The sequence below is a fragment of the Terrapene carolina genome, unplaced genomic scaffold (assembly GCF_002925995.2).
Source record: "Terrapene carolina triunguis isolate 2854851 unplaced genomic scaffold, T_m_triunguis-2.0 Scaffold242, whole genome shotgun sequence".
NCBI lineage: Eukaryota > Metazoa > Chordata > Testudines > Emydidae > Terrapene > Terrapene triunguis.
In genome coordinates, this window is record NW_020664593.1 from 2,995,919 (window position 1) to 3,014,459 (window position 18,541).

At 43.8% G+C, this 18,541-nt stretch overlaps 1 protein-coding gene across 1 annotated transcript in view; it reads right to left on the reverse strand.

The window, feature by feature from the left end:
• STXBP5L (syntaxin binding protein 5 like) overlaps positions 1-18,541 on the reverse strand; it is a 418,796-nt gene that overhangs the window by 31,657 nt on the left and 368,598 nt on the right. Inside the window, exon 21 of the mRNA XM_029912782.1 lies at positions 1,605-1,775. Within this exon, the coding sequence (XP_029768642.1) occupies positions 1,605-1,775 (171 nt within the window). The remainder of the gene's footprint in view (positions 1-1,604; positions 1,776-18,541) is intronic.

Sequence of the window (18,541 nt, forward strand, 5' to 3'; positions counted from 1 at the left end):
CGGCCCTGCCCCCGGCGCTCTGGCCGCCGGGGGGGGGAGAGCCGAGCACCCGCCGGGGCTCGCGGCCCTGCCCCCGGCGCTCTGGCCACCGGGGGGGAGACCGGAGCCGCCGCCGGGGCTCGCCGCCCTCCCCCAGGGGCTCCGGCCGCCCCCCCCGGCAAAAAAGCCAGAGCCGGCCCTGCTTCCAATGATCTCCTTGCAAGCCATGGTGTGGCGGGCATATTGGAGGTGATCCTGGGGACAGAAGGGGCATGTCGCTGGTGGGACTGCAGCACTGCAGAGACCAGGGAGTGCTATGGCCCAGAGGGTAGCCCTGGGAAGTGTCGTTACTTAAGCAGATTGGAAATTGTGTGGCACTCACTTAAGTTAAAAATTGAATTTGTAATAAGTGAAATATTAAAATGAATAAGACTAAAGTAGAAGAGCCCCTGTACTGTTTATTTTGCTATTACATTTTTTTCAGTTGCTGACTGCCAAAGCATTTTGTACGGACAACACATTGTTGCATTGTACAAGCTGTGGAGGGTGTGGGGGAAGTTGCAGGCTTGGTGGGTGAGGGATAATTGGGAGTGACAGCATCTCACAAGGCACAGGAGGTGTTTTGAGGTTATGGGAAAAGCACATTAGCTGGATGCTTCTGTTAAAATGATGGGCACCGAAATAGTTAGCAATGCTGACATTTAAATGGGCATATTTGAAGTTTCGCACTTAACCCACTGACATGAATGGGACAGTTTACACTCCTCAGAACTGGTTTGAATGTGTCTGCACACTCAGGTAGACAACACTGCATGGCTTATACTTAGTTCAAAATTTGGAGGCTGTATTCACAAACATAAGTGCTCAAAACAAATTATTTTAAAGGAAGTTTTGATTCTGAACCACAATTCTCCAGCAAGGGGTAAATCCCATGGCCAGGGAATTGCAGAATTTACAGCCCTTAATTATATTTAATACCAAAGAACAATACAATGTGTGAGCAAAGCTTAAACTCTCAGTCTTATAAATATAGTTCTCATTTTTCAGACTATTACTCGTGAATAAACAGGGATCAGAATACACCTCTACCCCGAAATAACGCGACCCGATATAACATGAATTCGGATATAACGCGGTAAAGCAGTGCTCCGGGGGCGGGGCTGTGCACTCCGGCAGATCAAAGCAAGTTCGATATAATGCAGTTTCACCTATAACACGGTAAGATTTTTGGGCTCCCGAGGACAGCGTTATATCGGGGTAGAGGTGTATTTTAAGCTTTTGAGGTCACTGGCTGTCAGAATTACTGTACATAAATTCTGATGAACAATCATTTTTCTGGAGCAAAGCTTCCAGGCTCAAAAAGAAGGTGGGAGGACTGTGAGAGTTTCAGGAAGTTTGGTATACCACATCTCTAGGTAGCACAGAAGTCAGCAGCAGGCTGGCTGGTTAGTAACAACACTAAAACACAGGGATCATTCTAATTCTAAACAATTAAATGAAGACAGCAGTTTAGAGAAGTGACTAGGACAGGGATCATGCTAAATAGCGTGTAACCAGTTTGCTTTCACATCTTGTGGAAAAGTGAAACTAACACATACCTAATGAAAACGCTCATTGGCACTCACCTTCTGTTGTGACTGGAAGGGATATCTCCATGCAAGCCGCAGACTGTGCTTTTCTAAATGGGGGCCTCCCAGGCCCTCGGCGATTTGATTTTGTAACATCTGCGCTAGAAAGCCGTTTTCCAGAGCTGCAAGTCTGGGAGGTTGGGCTTGTACAGTGCCCATTTACATGATCTGCAAAAAGAACGACAAGGTCCAAGGTAAAGAGGCAGCTTCCAATATTCAGAATGCAAGGGAGGTAAATGGTGATACTTGAGAATAATTTAAGATGAAACTTCCCACAGAACTGTATATTTGTTCTGTAAGTACAGTATAGATTTGTAGGAACGACTTACCATTTCCTTAGCAGTGTAAATATTTTATAAATATAAAGAGGTGTGTACAACTGAAGCCTTCTGGGCTGAGTCTTCCCTCACATCACGTTCACAATGGTGTGACTTCACTGATAGGCAAGAGGAAAATCTGACCCACTGTTTCTAGATGGGATGTTACTGTACATGCTAGTTATACATATTGGAGACCCTGGGTCCCTAGGTCTTCTCTTGACCTACATATATAGACACTTAAGTTATGGGCAGTAATGCTTAAGGTCAGCTTTTGTATTGCATCTTATAAGCATATATAGCATGATTTTGAAAACCATCCTTCCTTTTTTCCTCCCATAAAAATGTAAGTGTAACTAATTATGGGTGGAGTTTACTGTAAGAGCAAATTATTGCAGATAGACATCTAACTGCCAGATATGCAGATGCAGTGTAGCATATGCCTAACTGTCATTCTTTGGGGACATTAAAAAACAGGCCATAGTATCTCTGAGTGTTGTATTATATTCTCTTTATACTCCATTCTATTTATATTACATGTATTTATTTTACTGGTGGACTACAGCATATATCATCTTAAGGTAACATACTCTTTCCCTAACTTACACATGACAGTCTATCTAATAAGAATAGGAGATCAATTGCTGAATGCAATTTTTCTCCTGCAATGTAAGGATCTGAATTCAAATACACAATCTTGAAAGTATTGTGATGGAGGTACTTAAGTGCAAAAGAATGCTGACCATTTTAAAATAAAAATAGAACTGGCAATTCCTGTAGCTGAATCTTACAGTGGAGCACAAGAGCTGAATGAATAATTCACAACGAATCACTGATTTGTGAAATCCCACCTTTGTTCCCTATTTGTGAATAAGCAAATCACAACATTTTTAAATTGACATGTTATTTAAAACCAGTCTTGATTTTTTTTTTTTTTTTGGTGGTGAATGATTCTTGGTCTGCAGATCATTCAGATTTACTATCAGATATATTGTCTGCAATTTGCTCTGTAACTTATGTAAACAATAAACACAACAAAAATGTGGAACTATGCAAATATGGATGATATTTGTCATTCACAACAATACCAATAAGCATCATGCCCATATAAGTAGCTTTCCCAGACCTGAAGAAGAGCTCTGTCTAAACTGGGAAGCTTGTTTCTTTCACCAACAGAAATTGGTTCAATAAAAGATAATACCTCACCCACCTTGCCTCCCATATATGTAACAGAACTGGACCATCTGCCTTTATTTAGATCTTAGATTATTTATATCTTTATAATCAGATCATGCAAAACCATGCTCTGAAGTATCCCTAGCCTGTATTTGCCAGATGCTAGGAATGGGCTGTTGTCATAAACATACAGCTAAGGGGAACATAAAATCCCTCCTGAGCAGCTGTACTGAATCTTTACCTGTAAGGGGTTAAGAAGCTCAAATAACCTGGTTGGCACCTGACGAAAAGGACCAATAAGGAAAGAAGATACTTTCAAATCTGGAGGGGGAGGGAGTTGTTGGTGCTCTCTTTGTTGTTCCATCTCTGGACGGAGAGAGAGAGACCAGGCAGGAAAAAACATCTCCTGAAAACATACCTGAAATGAACCATCTACGATTACAAAAATTGTAAGTAAGGGCAAGGAAATGCGTTAGATTATCTTTTGTTTTAGCGTGTGAATTTTCCCTATGCTAAGAGGGAGTTTTATTCCTGTTTTTTGTAACTTTGAAGATGAGTCTAGAGGGGAATCCTCTGTGTTTTAAATCTTTTTATTACTCTGTAAAGTTACCTTCCATCCTGATTTTTGCAGGTGTGATTCTTTTACTTTTTCTTTAACTAAAGTTCTTTCTTTAAGAACCTGATTGATTTTCAGTGTCCTAGAGACAAAGAGTCTGGTCGGTACTCACATTATTCTCAAGCCTCCCCAGGAAAGGGGGTTAAGGGGCTTGGGGGAATATTTTGGGGAACTAGGGACTCCAAGTGACCCCTTTCCTGAATTTTTGTCTAAATCACTTGGCGGTGGCAGCAATACCATCCAAGGACAAAGAAAGGATTTATGCCTTGGGGAAGTTTTTAACCTAAGCTGGTAGAAATAAGCTTAGGGGGTCTTTCATGTGGGTCCCCACATCTGTACCCCAGAGTTTAGAGTGGGAAGGGAAACCTGACAGCTGCAGGGGATGGATCAGTTGATGATTACCTGTTCTGTTCATTCCCTCTGAAGCACCTGGCATTGGCCACTGTCAGAAGAAAGGATACTGGGCTAGATGGACCCTTGATCTGACCCAGAATGGCTGTTCTTATCTCTAAATTTTGTATAAAAACCTCACATTCCATTACTTCTCTCAGTACCAAAGTTTCACAATATCTAAGAAAATGATAAATTTTAAAATACCAAGATAAGGTTATTTCAATATTACACAAACATACTAATTTAAAAGAACACTATAAAGGTTGCAGAGTCAAGCACTCAAAAGTTAGGAAATGCCAGAATTAAGATTGTCTGTGCCACCTCAATTCAGCCCCCTAACATACAGCCTTTAATTAACATATATTAATTGTCACAAACAATTTTCCCCAAAGGACTCCTGCCTCACTCAGTGCACAGGATGTACCATGTTCACTTAGTAAGCAAGCTATTCAATATTTTGTTTTCTCCTCATTGTTCAGTGTGTGGCCCCAGGTCTTATTTACGGCATACTATTCAAACCCTCATCTGAAGACAGAATTATTAATATCCTCATAGGCTTTTCTGTATGCTCAACATTATAGAATCTGTGTGCATCACAAATATTAATTCATTTATTGTCACAATACCCCTGTGAGACAAGGCGGTAGTACTATCCCCATTTTACAGATGGTGAGGCAGAGAGAGATTAAGGTCAAAAGTATTCAATAATTTTGGGTGTACTTGGTTTTTCAGAGTAGAATTATATAGAACTTTATATATTCAAGCATGGCTCCCCCTGACTTCAGCTGCAGAAGTGAGTGGAGCTGGGCAAAATTTTGTCAGCAAATAGTAAATTCACCAAAAAAGCATTTTCTCTTCCATCCATTTTCCCCAAACTTGACCACTTCTACCCTGTCCCCTCCAGCCTGTCCCTGTCTGAGTCCTGTCTCTTCCCCACATCTGGCTCCTTATCCCAGTCCCACTATCCACTCCTGAGGCTTCTCATCCCAGTCCCAGTCTCCTTGCTCAGCCAGGCTCAGTACCCTGCTCCCAACTGCTGGCCCACTCTGTATCTCCCCTCTTCCCAGGCACTAGTTCCCAGTGCCAATCTCCCTCCTAGTGCTCCTCATCCAACCTCAGTCGCCCACCTCCACCCCTGGACTCCTCGTCTCAGTATCTTGGCCCTGTTGTTTTGTGAGGATGGTGCATGAGCAGTCCAGTCACACACAGGAGCTGTGACAGGATGGAATTTAGCTGTTAAGCTCTTGCAAGTCTGAGTATGTGCAAACTGCAATTTTTCAAAAAATTATAACTTGGCCAAATTTGGGCAGATTTTCACAGGGCTGGCAAAAGGCACATTCCTGACACAAAGGCCACGTCCCTGCCAAATTTCTACTCCAAAGCATGGGGACTCTAGAGTTTCCCAAAGAAAAGATCTCAAGAATTTTTGAACATGGGCAAGACAATATATTTTTCTCTAGCTTCATTCTTGGAAACAGCTAGACTGAGGCACACATCCAGAATGGAAAATTTCAGCCCAAACAGTTAAAGTTTAGCAAAGTTAAAAGCAATTGAAATTTGCGTCTTATAATGGGAAGTGTTGGACAACCTTTATAGCTGGCAGTGCTACCAGCTCCACCTATAATTATCTAATTAGTTAATAAGATGTTCTACAGTATGGAATATAATTTGACCTGCTTAGCTGAAAGTTGACTAAAATGTGGTAAGCCCCAAGTTTTCTTCAAATGATTCTGCTGAAGTTGGAGGTGGGGAAAAAAGGGGGTATAAAGTTCTCTGCCACAAAAAAACCAGAGCATTCAGCCCCCAGAATCCACAGATCTTAGAGGGTTGCACTATGTCCTGAGCTCCTAACACAGCTCTCATAATATGCTTCTTAGACTCAATTTGTATTCTGGGCCTAAAGGAGTTAAGTGCCCACATTCCACTAAAAATCGATGGAAGTTGTGAGCCTAACTCCAATAGGTCTCTGAAAATCCCATCCGGTATAAACAAGGCTGGTTCTTTCTCACAGCATAAATCAGATTTTAGGAAGTCCAGTGATTATAATTTTGAATTACTGCTCACAGAAATTTCTTCAAGAATTGAACTTGATGAAATTTAGAAGAGCCACATTAGAGTGTGATGGGGAATTGAGTGATGGTTAAAAAAATTCCATACCTCTATATTTTACACTGTTCTAGTCTGCTAATCAAATACAATTTTAAGTTAAACTTGATTTCAATGACCCCACACATATGCTGATGCAGCTTCGGATATATGGCATTATTGCTACATTGTTACTGAAAGACTGTGGGGAATCAGCAAGACATAACCTAGCATGTTCAGATGAAGAGAAAAGTACATAATTGTATTTGAAAAGGAATTCCTTGTATGTTATTATGGTACAAGGTGAACGTTAGAGAATTCTTCAGAAGGAAATTTAAATAACAGTTTGAAGGGAGATATCTCACTGCATTATATGAAAGAGTATGAATTATATGCTAAAAGGGAAAGCAATATTACAGTTGAAAGGGAGTTTTCTATAGTACAGTTTGAAAATTAACTTGATATAATATGATCTCAAAGAGTAATGCAGATAGGTGGCCAGATTCAACACTGTTCCTCTAGTTTTATGCAGATTTAACTGCCCTGATTTCAGTAACGAATGATCTAGAAGTAAATGAGGTCTATTGGAAATAAAATGTTAATGGTAGGAATTAATGTGCCACAGAATCATCTCAAAAGGGATTGCCTGTGAGGAAGGAAACAAATTGGATGTCACTAATTTCTCCTCTGTGGGTTCAAAAAACTGTATAGGTCATAAAGTACAATTTCACTATGTCCTTCAGGTAGCTGTCCTACCAGTATAGGTGCTATATGATGTGGCATCACAGTACAATATAGTATGTCCCAGATAAAAACTGCTTGTTTTTCCCCAGTTTAATTTTTGTTGGCAGTTGGGCCCAGAACCATAAAAAGACTTAGGCATTTTGATGCTGAACTTTTCAATGCCTAACTTTTAGGCATGTCAAAAATCACGGGAACAACAATGGGATCCACAAAGCCGGAGTTAGGCACCCACAGTTCCGATACAATGAATGGGGAGAGAGAGGTGCCTAAGAATAGGATTTGGCCCTTGATCTGCAAAAAGGAGAGTTTCACTGGACGGGAGGATAGGAGCATCAGATGAAATGTCAGGCATCTCAAAGCTTCGAATCTGTGAGGTGCTTAAGGAGTCACAAAGAACTTGATAGATTTAGATACTTAAGTGACTAAGAAGAAGCATGTGCCTCAAGAAAAGAAACAAAGAATACAAAGCCAGCGTTTATTTTCCAAACCAGCTCAGGTTTGTGCTACAGGTAAGATCTTTGTCGCTCAGTTTCATCTACCTATTTAGGTAGCTTTGTATATGGAATACAAGTAATGTCCTGTAATGGTCACATGAACTTTGTCTATTTTTATCAGCAAATATTTGAGACAGAGTCAAATTCAACCCTGGTGTAACTCCACTGAAGTTATACCAGAGATGAATTTGGTCACTTTTATGTAGACCTACCCGTAGAGATCATCTGAAGAAACCACAGGAACATTACTTCCATCACTGGTCTCAGGATTCAAGACCTCAAGGTAGGACATTTTCTTTGTGGAAGGCAAGGTTTATTGGAAAAACCTGCAATACTGAAAAGCCGTTCTCTGAGCTAGCAAAGGTAGTTTTCCTTTTTATCGGAAATGATCCTCAGTGTTGTTAATAGAGCACAGAAAATCTCCCCTATTACCCATCACTTTACACCTCTCTACACGTAAGGACCTACACTACAACCACTGCCTTACCAGGCCTGTGTGATTGAACAGGACACTTCAGAACTCTTCAGCATCATCCGTTGTGCAGCTGGAGGGGATAACGTTGAGCAATACAAAGTATTTTCCTGGATGGATGTAATGGGCTGCCTGTAGAGGAATCCCAAGCCTTGCCAGCATGGGGATCCAGAATGGAAAATGACTAGCTTACAGGTCTGGTAGTAAAAAGTGCACCAAACCTTGTTAGTTTATACAATGAGGGCTTTTAGTTTTATATAAACAGTTCTCATGTGGCACCTTAGAGACTAACAAGGTCTAAGATGCCACAAGGACTCCTCGTTTTTGCTGATACAGACTAACACGGCTACCACTCTGAAAAAAGTTCTCATGAGCACACCCTTTATGCTATGGGCCAGATTCTGGCTCATGCTATGGCCTGTTTTGTTCTGGGAGTGCAAAGGAGCTGTAAAGCTCCCCTAAATGGGCAGATGAGGATTCCCTTGGGATGGAGGAACTCTGGGCTGGCATAGGACTGGTGTGCCTGGCTGAACAGCACTACCTCCCTGGCCTCTGGCAGTAGAAAGGGGCATGGTTGGAGGACACTGCACTCTTGTGATTTCCAACCAGTGTACTTGCTCCTTGGGTGTGATTATGAGCCAGTGTAACTAGAACAGCCCTGAGGCTATGAACAGTCAATGAACATACTGGGCCAGATACAAGGGTCTGCACCAGTTTCTGCCTGTGGAGACCTTGGCTGAGATAAAAGGGTCCAGTGCAGCAAGTTCACCAACTGAGGGCGACAGAGGTGTAAAATGCTAACCACCTCCCTTCTGCCTAATGAGCTCACAGGTGACCTGCACAGGCCCAAGACAGGATGGTTGAGGAATGCACTAACTTAATGTACCACTGCGGTAATCACAGAGCCCTCAAGGGAGGACAGTGATGAAACAGCACCTGCCCTCGAGTGAATCCCCACTCCATGCAAGACAGAGGCCAGGCAGACACAATGGAATGACGACTGTTCCTCCATTCAGCATTGGCCTTCTCACCATCAACTTTGCCATGGAAGTCCGTGCAAATCGCTGCAAGACCTACAAAAACATATGTATTTTGGTGGGGCGTATTTGGAGTGCAGAAAATGGGCAGAGTTTTTATTGAATTTAAATTTCAGCACTTCAGGTCTAAAACAGCTCTATTATACATGTGTCCATATTTAAAAAATCATTAATAATTTTAAGAAATGAAAAACTAAGTTAAGAAATAAAAGGACTCATTACTGCCTACCTGCTTTTGTGAACAGACTGTGTGAAATCTGAAATATGTTATAGGTAGATATCTTTGTTAAACTCATTTTTTCCCAGATCACTTCCAGATCCTCTTCTGTGACATATGGCACAGTGATAGTAGATTGTAGTGCCACTTTTTGCTGTTATCCTGATATATTCATTGGGCTACATTGTGACTGAAACATGTAACAATGGAACAATGAAGATTGTAGCCTTGCTCATCCACAGGAGAATATCTTACAGACCTCTGGAGACTTGTAGGCATATTTCATCCTTGAAATACTGAAAGTCCTGGAAATACTGTCCTTCATAGGACAATTTTCATCTTCAGAATTTTTCATTGATCTGTTCTCAGGCTGCCATCTCTGCCTAAACTAAACACAAGCTATTTCTGAACCATTCTCTGGGAAAAGAACTGAAGCTATTAGCGAATTATTTAACAATACTACAGGTAAATGATGTATTTATTATCAGAGTGGTAGCCGTACTAGTCTGGATCTGTAAAAAGCAACAGAGAGTCCTGTGGCACCTTTAAGACTAACAGATGTATTGGAGCATAAGCTTTCGTGGGTAAATACCCACTTCGTCAGACGCATGTGATGCATGTGCGTCTGACGAAGTGGGTATTCACCCACGAAAGCTTATTCTTCAATACATCTGTTAGTCTTAAAGGTGCCACAGGTCTCTCTGTTGCTATGTATTTATTGTTCATAGTTATTTGCCAAAGAGTTTGGGTGCAACAATTTGGTCATCCAAGTTCCATGGTATTGCTTCTGTTCTGTGCATGGATAACTTATAACAAATAGTGAATATTCTTGTTTGCACACATGCCCTGGTTAGCAGGCCAGTATAGCTATTTGCATGAAGAACAGCCATTCCACAGATACTCACAGGCAAAGATCCCATTTGCAAATAGTGAATAAAAAGGGGCATAAATGTGGTCACATGAAACAGCCATTCAAAATATGAACATATGTTTGCAAACACTGTTTCTGCAGTAGTCGGCCAATTCTAACAGCACCCTTCTTTTATAAAACTGTCTAACATTAATCCTCTACATGCCATACAGAATTTAATTTCTGCCAGGTGATTGCATTAAAGAATTAATTACCAAGAAGGGAATAACTAGGATGCAGCAGCAGGAATAGATTTTATGCAGGGGAACTGCTAATCTTCAGTTCTTTGTTTATCCACCCTTTGTCATCAGTTTGTTTGCTGCCAAAATGCCTAAGCCTGGAGAATTAATAATTGTTGGCTGCTGTCTCACTGTACACAGAGATCATTTGTTAAGCCATTTGCTTGGGGGTGGGGTGAAGGAATGTTGACTAGTGACTGAAGTTTGGTTCTAATGCTATCCTGGTTCTATTAGGGGTATGTCTACATTGCAATGTAAACCCAGGATTAGTGGGACTCCCATGTTGGGAACCCTGGCCTTGAGCATCTTACATTGTATTTTAACCTTATGTTAAGACTTTTCTGACACATGCTGACAGGGGCAGTGAGTTGTATGGGCCCATGGTACCCAGGCTCCAGCAAATTCAGGGCCCTGGGGTCCTGGCTCCACCAATGTTCGGGGCCGGGTCTCTCCCACTGCCGCCCCCATGTGCCTCCCCCAGAGCATTCCCCAGTCCCGCCTGCCACCCCCCGAGCGTCCCTGCCTGCTCTGGGCAGCAGGCGGCTACCCCCTACAGCTCCACGCTGTGCTCCCTCGCTGGCTGCCGCTGCAAACGGCTACAAGAGAGCAGCGCCAGGGGCAGGCTGAGGTGGCAGCTGCGCCAGAGGAGGGAGGAGGTGCATGGCAGCCCCTCCCCCCACCTGGCAGGCGACTCCGAGTCGACTCTGGGGGGCTTATCCTGGCTGGGCTCCTGAGCAGCAGCCTGGGGGGGCTTGGGTGAGTGTCGTGCCAGAGGGGCTGAGGAGGGGGCCACCCGCCCCTCCCCTGGAGTTTGCTGCTGCCGGTGGGCAGAGGGCTGGGAGGAGTCCTCCTCTCTGGCACCCTGCCTCAGCCCCAGGGCAGCCTGCCGGCTGCACCGCAAAATCCTCATCCCTGGCCCAGCCCCATGCCGCACACCCCCTCCCACACCCCAACCCTCTGTCCCAGCCCAAAGCCCACACCCAGCACCCAAACCCCCTCCCAGAGCCTGCACCCAGCACCCCAAACCCCCTTCCGCACCCACTCCTGCACCCCAACCCTCTGTCCCAGCCCAAAGCCCACACCCAGCATCCAAACTCCCTCCCAGAGTCCGCACCAAAACTCCCTCCCAGAGCCCGCACCCCACACCACCCTCCTGCACCCAAACTCTCTCCCAGAGCCTGCACCCCAAGCCCCTGCCCCAGGCCAGAATTTGCACCCAGCACCCAAACTTCCTCCCACAGCCTGCACCCCAAACCCCCTCCTGCACCCAAACCCCCTCCCAGAGTCTTAGGCGGGGGGGGGGAGGGGCGTGGGACTTGGACCTGTTCTGAGCACCACCAAAAATTATACAGACCTGCTGCCCCGATGCTGAGGATGATCAAGGATGGATCACTTGATGATTACCTGTTCTGTTCATTCCCTCTGGGGCATCTTGCATTGGCCACTGTCGGCAGACAGGATACTGGGCTAGATGGACCTTTGGTCTGACCCAGTATGGCCGCTCTTATGTTTTTATGTTCTTATGCTCAAGCCTAGGGCTCTGGCATCCACAGACCCAAGTCAAAGTAACCCTATCTCAGAGTCCCTACTGCCCCGCCCCCTCTGAAATGTGGCCGCTCTAGTCCTAGTACTGTGGTGCATTGTGGGAAAACTTTACTGGCTGCCCTGCATGTCACCAGGAAACAGGTAGCTTTATAAAAGTCTTGATTGGTTCACTCTCCATTGCAAACCCAGGAGGCTCTCTGACAGTGTACTTGTAGATCGGCAACCAGAAGAGAATGGGTTAACGCTGACCTGTGCTGCTGCCATTCACAAAGAGGGGTGGCTTCCGTTTTAATTGCAGTCGATTGCAGGTTGTTGAGATAGAGAGGACTAAGGAAGTTGTCCCATGGAATTGTGGGATACTTCTGGCTGACTCCCAGGACCTGAGTCAAGCAAGGCTGAGTCTATACTGCAAAGCTATAGGGCTCGGACCCTGGGTCCCTCGAGCTTAGACCCTCCAGCCCTGCAGGGTTCTGGGACCCTGGGTCCAAGCTCTGGGTTAGCGCAATTGCAGTGTAGATGGAAGGGGGATTAGGCTTGAGCCCAGGGCCAAGCACAGCCTTAAATTGCAGTGTAGACGTACCCTTAGTGACTTAACTATGTGACCTAGGGTAAGTCACTTCACCTCTTACTGTTTCATTTTCCCCTTCTGCAATATGAGGATAATGCGAAGATATTACTACTTATTTACTATGGAGGATTGAGTACCAACCACAAGTAACTGGAGCTATTCAAATAACACTGTAATTGTAAAATTATGACTAAAAGAGTCAAGTATCTAACTCAGGGGTCTGCAACCTCTGGCACGCGGCTCGCCAGGGTAAGCACCCTGGCAGGCTGGGACAGTTTGTTTACCTGCCATGTCCGCAGGTTTGGCCGATTGCGGCTCCCACTGGCCACGGTTCACCGCTCCAGGCCAATGGGGGCTGCGGGAAGCGGCACAGGCTGAGGAATGTGCTGGCCGCAGCTTCCCGCCGCCCCCATTGGCCCGGAGCAGAGAACCGCGGCCAGTGGGAGCCACGATCGGACGAAACTGCGGACGCGGCAGGTAAACAAACTGGCCCGGCCCAACCCTGGCGAGCTGCGAGCCAGAGGTTGCCGACCTCTGATCTAACTTGTCAAGCCAGCCCTGGGGGTGAAAACATAGCAACATGTAAATCCAGTTTCTCTAAACATTATATGTACAAGTGTTGTCTCTCTTCACCTAACACTTAGCCAGATTCAAAATTTTCCTTTGAAGTACTACAGGTTACATGAGAATAAATTGGAAATAAAAGAGACTGTCCATCTAGAAATGTTTGCTTTCATGGGATACTGCCAGACAGGAACCAAGCTAACTAAACATACTCGAAAGTATGGAAACAGAGAACTAATATTTCTGTGTACTAACATAAAGAATGACCTCTTGTCTGGAGTGGTGATGAGAAGAATGGAGCTTTAATTCAAAGACTCTCAGGAGGATGAGGCAAGAAAGAGACACAAAGGGAAGGAGAGCTTCTCTGTCAGAGAACAGTGTCAGATTGACTTTGAGATGCTGTGAAGGGATCAGGAGTGGGGTAGCCCTGCCTGGTACCCTCTGCCAACGGTTGCTCCAGCACTGCAGTGGTCTGCCTCTTCCTAGGACTTGGCCCTCCGACCAGTCACTTTAAAGTCTTTCCCCTTCTGAGGTAGTCAACTAACAGAAACATGGGGAAATTACACAAATGAATCATCTCAAAGCTGGGTTGAGGCTCTCTTCCTTCAGAGGGCGCTTGTTGGGCTGTGGCCTTAAACTGAATGAATAAATAATAGAAAGGAATACATCTATGCTTCCCTTCCTTCAGGCAGCAGCCATCTGGGGAGCTCCTGCCTTCAGTCAGCCCTCTCTCTAGGGACTGAGGGCTGAAGATCTGCTCTTCTCCCTGGTCTACCATCAAGTAAGCCAGGGTTTCCCTCTTAAGTGCCTCCCTCCAATCCTGACATCTACCACATGTGTGACTGGGTGGAACCACCTGAACCCACATTAGCTTATTAACCCCATGCTGCCCAGTGTGGGCTTTGGATACCCTATCATAGATGCTGAGAGAGGAAAAGAGAGAGAAATCAGACAGTCTATGAATGTAAGACATTCCTTGTTTAAATTAACAGAAACTTCAAGATGATACTCCATCTAGGAAGCCTGTTTCCCAGAACCTAGATTAGCTCTGATGCGATTCTGAATAAAAGTATGATTTTCTAATAAATACCAGTTTCTTTAAGAAATGTTTGGGTTAACCACAGTGGGCTGCTCCTGGAGATAAAGAAAATCTTCTGGACTTTAAGGCCTTTTCTTCACTGTAAAAAAAAGTGTGTTTTACCCTCATGAAGACAAGGCAATTGTAGTTTTAAAACAAGTTAGCAGGTCACGGTAAACTCTGTGCTCCATCATAGTCTTTACTTTAACTGCCAACATGTGTGAAAACTACAAACTGCTGTGTCTTCCCTAGGATTTTACCTCATGTTAAGTCCCACATGTTAACTAACACAAGGTAAAAACACACCTTTTTTCCTAGTGAAGACTCATCCTAAGAGGCGGAACGGGGTAAAAAGGTACCTGGCCTCTAGCATTCAGCCAGAGGTATGAGACAAGAGGTGGCCTATTCCCAAGAAGTGCAGCTGGAACAGCTGCTGCAGTCCATGGTGGGGCACAAAGTAAAGCCTGGTGACTGCAAGAGTGACAAGAATGGATGGTCTCAAGTTTACTAGTGTCTAACTAAAAAAGTTGTCGAGAATGTTAATGTTGGGAAGTGCTTTGAGATCCTGGAATGAAAGGTGCTATAATGTGTTTTTATGTTTTGAAGAGGAAGGCAAGGAGGAAGAGGGAGAAGAAAAGAAAGGATCTGACCTCTGACCTCTGACAGCACTCACTAATGAGCTTTCATTAGGCTGCAACAAAAGGTATAGGAGAAGGGAGAGTTAACTTTGATACTGAAATCCTACTAATCCAGAAAGATTCTATTGCTGCCCACTCATAATTATATTCTGACTAACATTTACAGCTTAGCTCTGTTGTCCAACTTAAAAAGAAATAATGCTACAGAGTCCACAGTCAAAGAAGAAGATATCAAAATTATAAACTGGGAAATCATTTTCATTTCATGAGAAAAATAAGATTTTGGTGCCTAGGAGAATGAACAAATAAAGGGAGCAATTGTACAAAACACTATTCCTGCCACAGACATTTCAGCTCAGCTCCTCTTTTCCTTTAACTAAATTCTTCTTGTTTACATAAATCATGCCTATGTTTCAAAAATAATAAAGCATCAAATATGTACATTTATAGTGAAGCTTTTCAGGTCAGAATACTGCCCTTTGCTGGCATAATTCCTGTCATTAAAAAAGATCCTACAGCACATAACTTATTATGTGCTCTGACGGTCTACAGGTCTAATTTACATCTCACAATCTTAGCCTATTTTTTGTGTGCCATTTACTCACTGACAGGATGCTCACAAATTTCTGCCAAAGCATAAAACCTCTTTCTAAACTGTCTGACAGTTATATATCAACCTTCTTTATTCTCATTTGGAAGAAAATTGGTGCTATCATATCTGTGACTGGTATCAGACAAGAAGGCACTGAAAATGTTTCTTTTATTTCTCTCATGGAGAGGTCCTCATTCTGGGATGTGAATAGTGGTTAGCTTGCCATTCTGGAGGAAGGGGCATTACTGTGGACTGTGCATAATATATATCTGTGCATGTCTGAATGAATATGCCAAAAATTTTATGGCCAGTTTTCTGGGAGAGGAAATGTTGCCAAGCAAATGGAGAGAGAGAGAGGGAAGGACGCGGGCTGCCGGGCTTGCTGCAGACCTGGCACCGGCTGGTGCAGACGGAGTGTGCAGCCTGCTCCCAGCAGGGCGCTCCCCTCCTCTGCGCCGCCACCCCCCACAGTGGCGCACTGAAAGTCATTGGCGAAACAAAAGAAAAACAAACAAACAAAAAACACCAGGGCGCAGGGGGGGGGGAGAAAAAAAAAAAAAAAAAAAAAAAAAAAAAAAGCGGCCGTGCCACCCTAGGATTGGACGGAATGCCGCCCGTTAGAATCTTGCTCGGCTGGTGCCTGGAGCCGGCCCTGCTCATAAGGAAACTAGGGAAATGTGGTCTAGATAAAATTACTATAAGGTGGGTGCACAACTGGTTGAAAGACCAAACTCAAAGAGTAATTATTCATGGTTCGTTGTCAAAATGGCAGGGCTTATCTCACAGGGATCAGACTTGGGTCTGGTACTATTAAATATTTTCATTAATGACTTGGATAATGGAGCTGAGAGTATGCTTATACTTAGGGTCGTACCAAATTCATGGTCCATTATGGTCAATTTCACGGCCACAGGATTTGAAAAGTGGTAAATTTCATGTTTTCAGATGTTTAAATCTGAAATTTCACAGTGTTGTAAATGTGGGGGTCCCGACTCAAAAGAGGATTCTGGGGAGGGGTCACAAACCTGTTGTAGGGGGGTCATGGGATTGCCACCCTCACTTCTGTGCTGCCTTCAGAGCTGGACTTTCCCTCCCCTGCCCAACCGGAGCTAGGAGCCCCCTTTGCTGGGGCACTCTCAGCAGCACAGGGAAGATTGGACACAACTCCACAAGCCTCCTCCAGCTGCAGGAACCTCTGGAGCTGCTGTCCAGTCCCAGGGAGTGTCTGCAGCAGGGGGAGGCACCTGGAGGTGGGTCTGGTCTCTCCTTCCCCAGAGCAGCTGTGCAGGTGATGGACAAGTCCTGTCCCTCCCCTGCCTAGCCGGAGCTAGAGCCCCCTTTGCTGGGGTGCTCCTAGGAACAAGGGGACATCGGATTTCATGGGGAAAGGCTTATTTCACGGTCCATGGTGTGTTTTTCATGGCCGTGAAATTGGGAGGGCCCTACTTATACTATTTGCAGATGAGATCAAGTTAGGAGGGGTTGCAAGCACTTTGGAGGACAGGATTAGAATTCAAAACAACCTTGACAAATTAAAGAATTGGTCTGAAATCAACAAAAAGAAAATCAATAAAGACAAGTGCAAAATATTAACTTAGGAAGGAAAAATCAAACTCACAGCTACAAAATCGGAAATAACTGGCTAAGTGGTAATACTGCTGAAAAGGATCTGCGGGTTACAGTGGATCACAAATTGAAGATGAGTCAACAATGTGATGCAGTTGTAAAAAAGGCTAATATCATTCTGGGGTGTATTAACAGGAGTATTGTCTGTAAGACACAGGAGGTAACTTTCCCCCATCTACTTGGCACGGGTGAGGAAAGAAACAAAAATGATCAAAGGTTTAGAAAAACCTGATACACGAGGAAAGGTTAAAAAATGGACATGTTTAGTCTTGAGAAAAGCAGACCAAGGGGGGAACCTAATAACAATCTTCAAATATGTTAAGGTTATACTGAGGACAGTGATCAACTGTTCTCCATGCCACTGAAGGTAGGACGACAAGTAACGTGTTATTCTGCAGCAAGGGAGATTTACGTTAGCTATTAGGAAAAGCTTTCTAACTACATTAGTAGTTAAGCACTGGAACAGGCTTCCAAGGAAGGTTGTGGAATCCTCTTTATTGGAGGTTTTTAAGAACAGGTTGGACAAACACGTGTCAGGAATGTTTTAGGTTTACTTGGTCCTGCCTCAACACAGGGGGCTGGATTTGATGACTGCTTGAGTCCCAGCCAGCCCCACATTTCTATGATTCATGTGAACTTAAAGGGCAATCAACATGGTTTGTTAGGGTGAAACTATTGTATGAACAGAATTTTGGAAAAAAGTCTGTGGCTGTTTTTAATATCATCCTATGTTTATGAAAAATGAAATACGGCTGGATAGAAGGAAGACTTGTTATTTCTTTCCAACCCTTGAACAAGTTATGGGTACAAAAAGAGCTGTTTTGTTAGAGACAAACAGATTTCACAGACACTACATTTTCAAAAAGAGGGGTATAAAGTAACTCCTGTGATAGTTCTTTGATGAGCCAACTTTCAAGGTAAAGTAATGGATGATTCTCTGGGCTCTATATCAGGAGACGTGTCTTCACAGATTAATTTTGAACACTTTGAGCCTGATTTTCAACTACCTAGCACTTCATGTAGCCATTAATAACTGTGCAAAGTGAGTCTGAACTAAATATAAATACTATCATTAATGTGAGCTAAGAATTCTAATTTGGTGGCATTCTACACCACCCTACTTTGAAAGGTCTCGATATCCCAATCATTACTATGAATTATTTATATATTACAGTAGCACCTAGAAACTCCAATCAGGATTGAGGCCCCCACTGTGTTAGGAACTCATGTACACACACATGAGAAAAAGATGTTCCCTCCCCAAAAGAGCTTACAATATAAGTATATGAGGACAGACAACATCTTGATACAACCAACAGATGGGGGCAGCATAAGGTAAGAGTAAGATGAGTAGTTAATTGACAAGGGGCAAGGCCGGGTAGAATCAGGTCATTTTTATATACTTCTTGTAAATTAGTTTCACCCTTTGAGAGCTAAAATTGTTTTTGTTCCCTCATATTTCATTTCCTGGGGATCTTGACACGTTTAGCAAGGTCCAATTGAAAGCCTCTCATTGAATATAGATGTGAAAGAGTGGAATTGGTCTATTTTACCTTGTATAGAGGCAAAGACTATTATTCTGGGAGGTAAGGCAAATTCTGTCCATTTATCCACTGTAGGTTA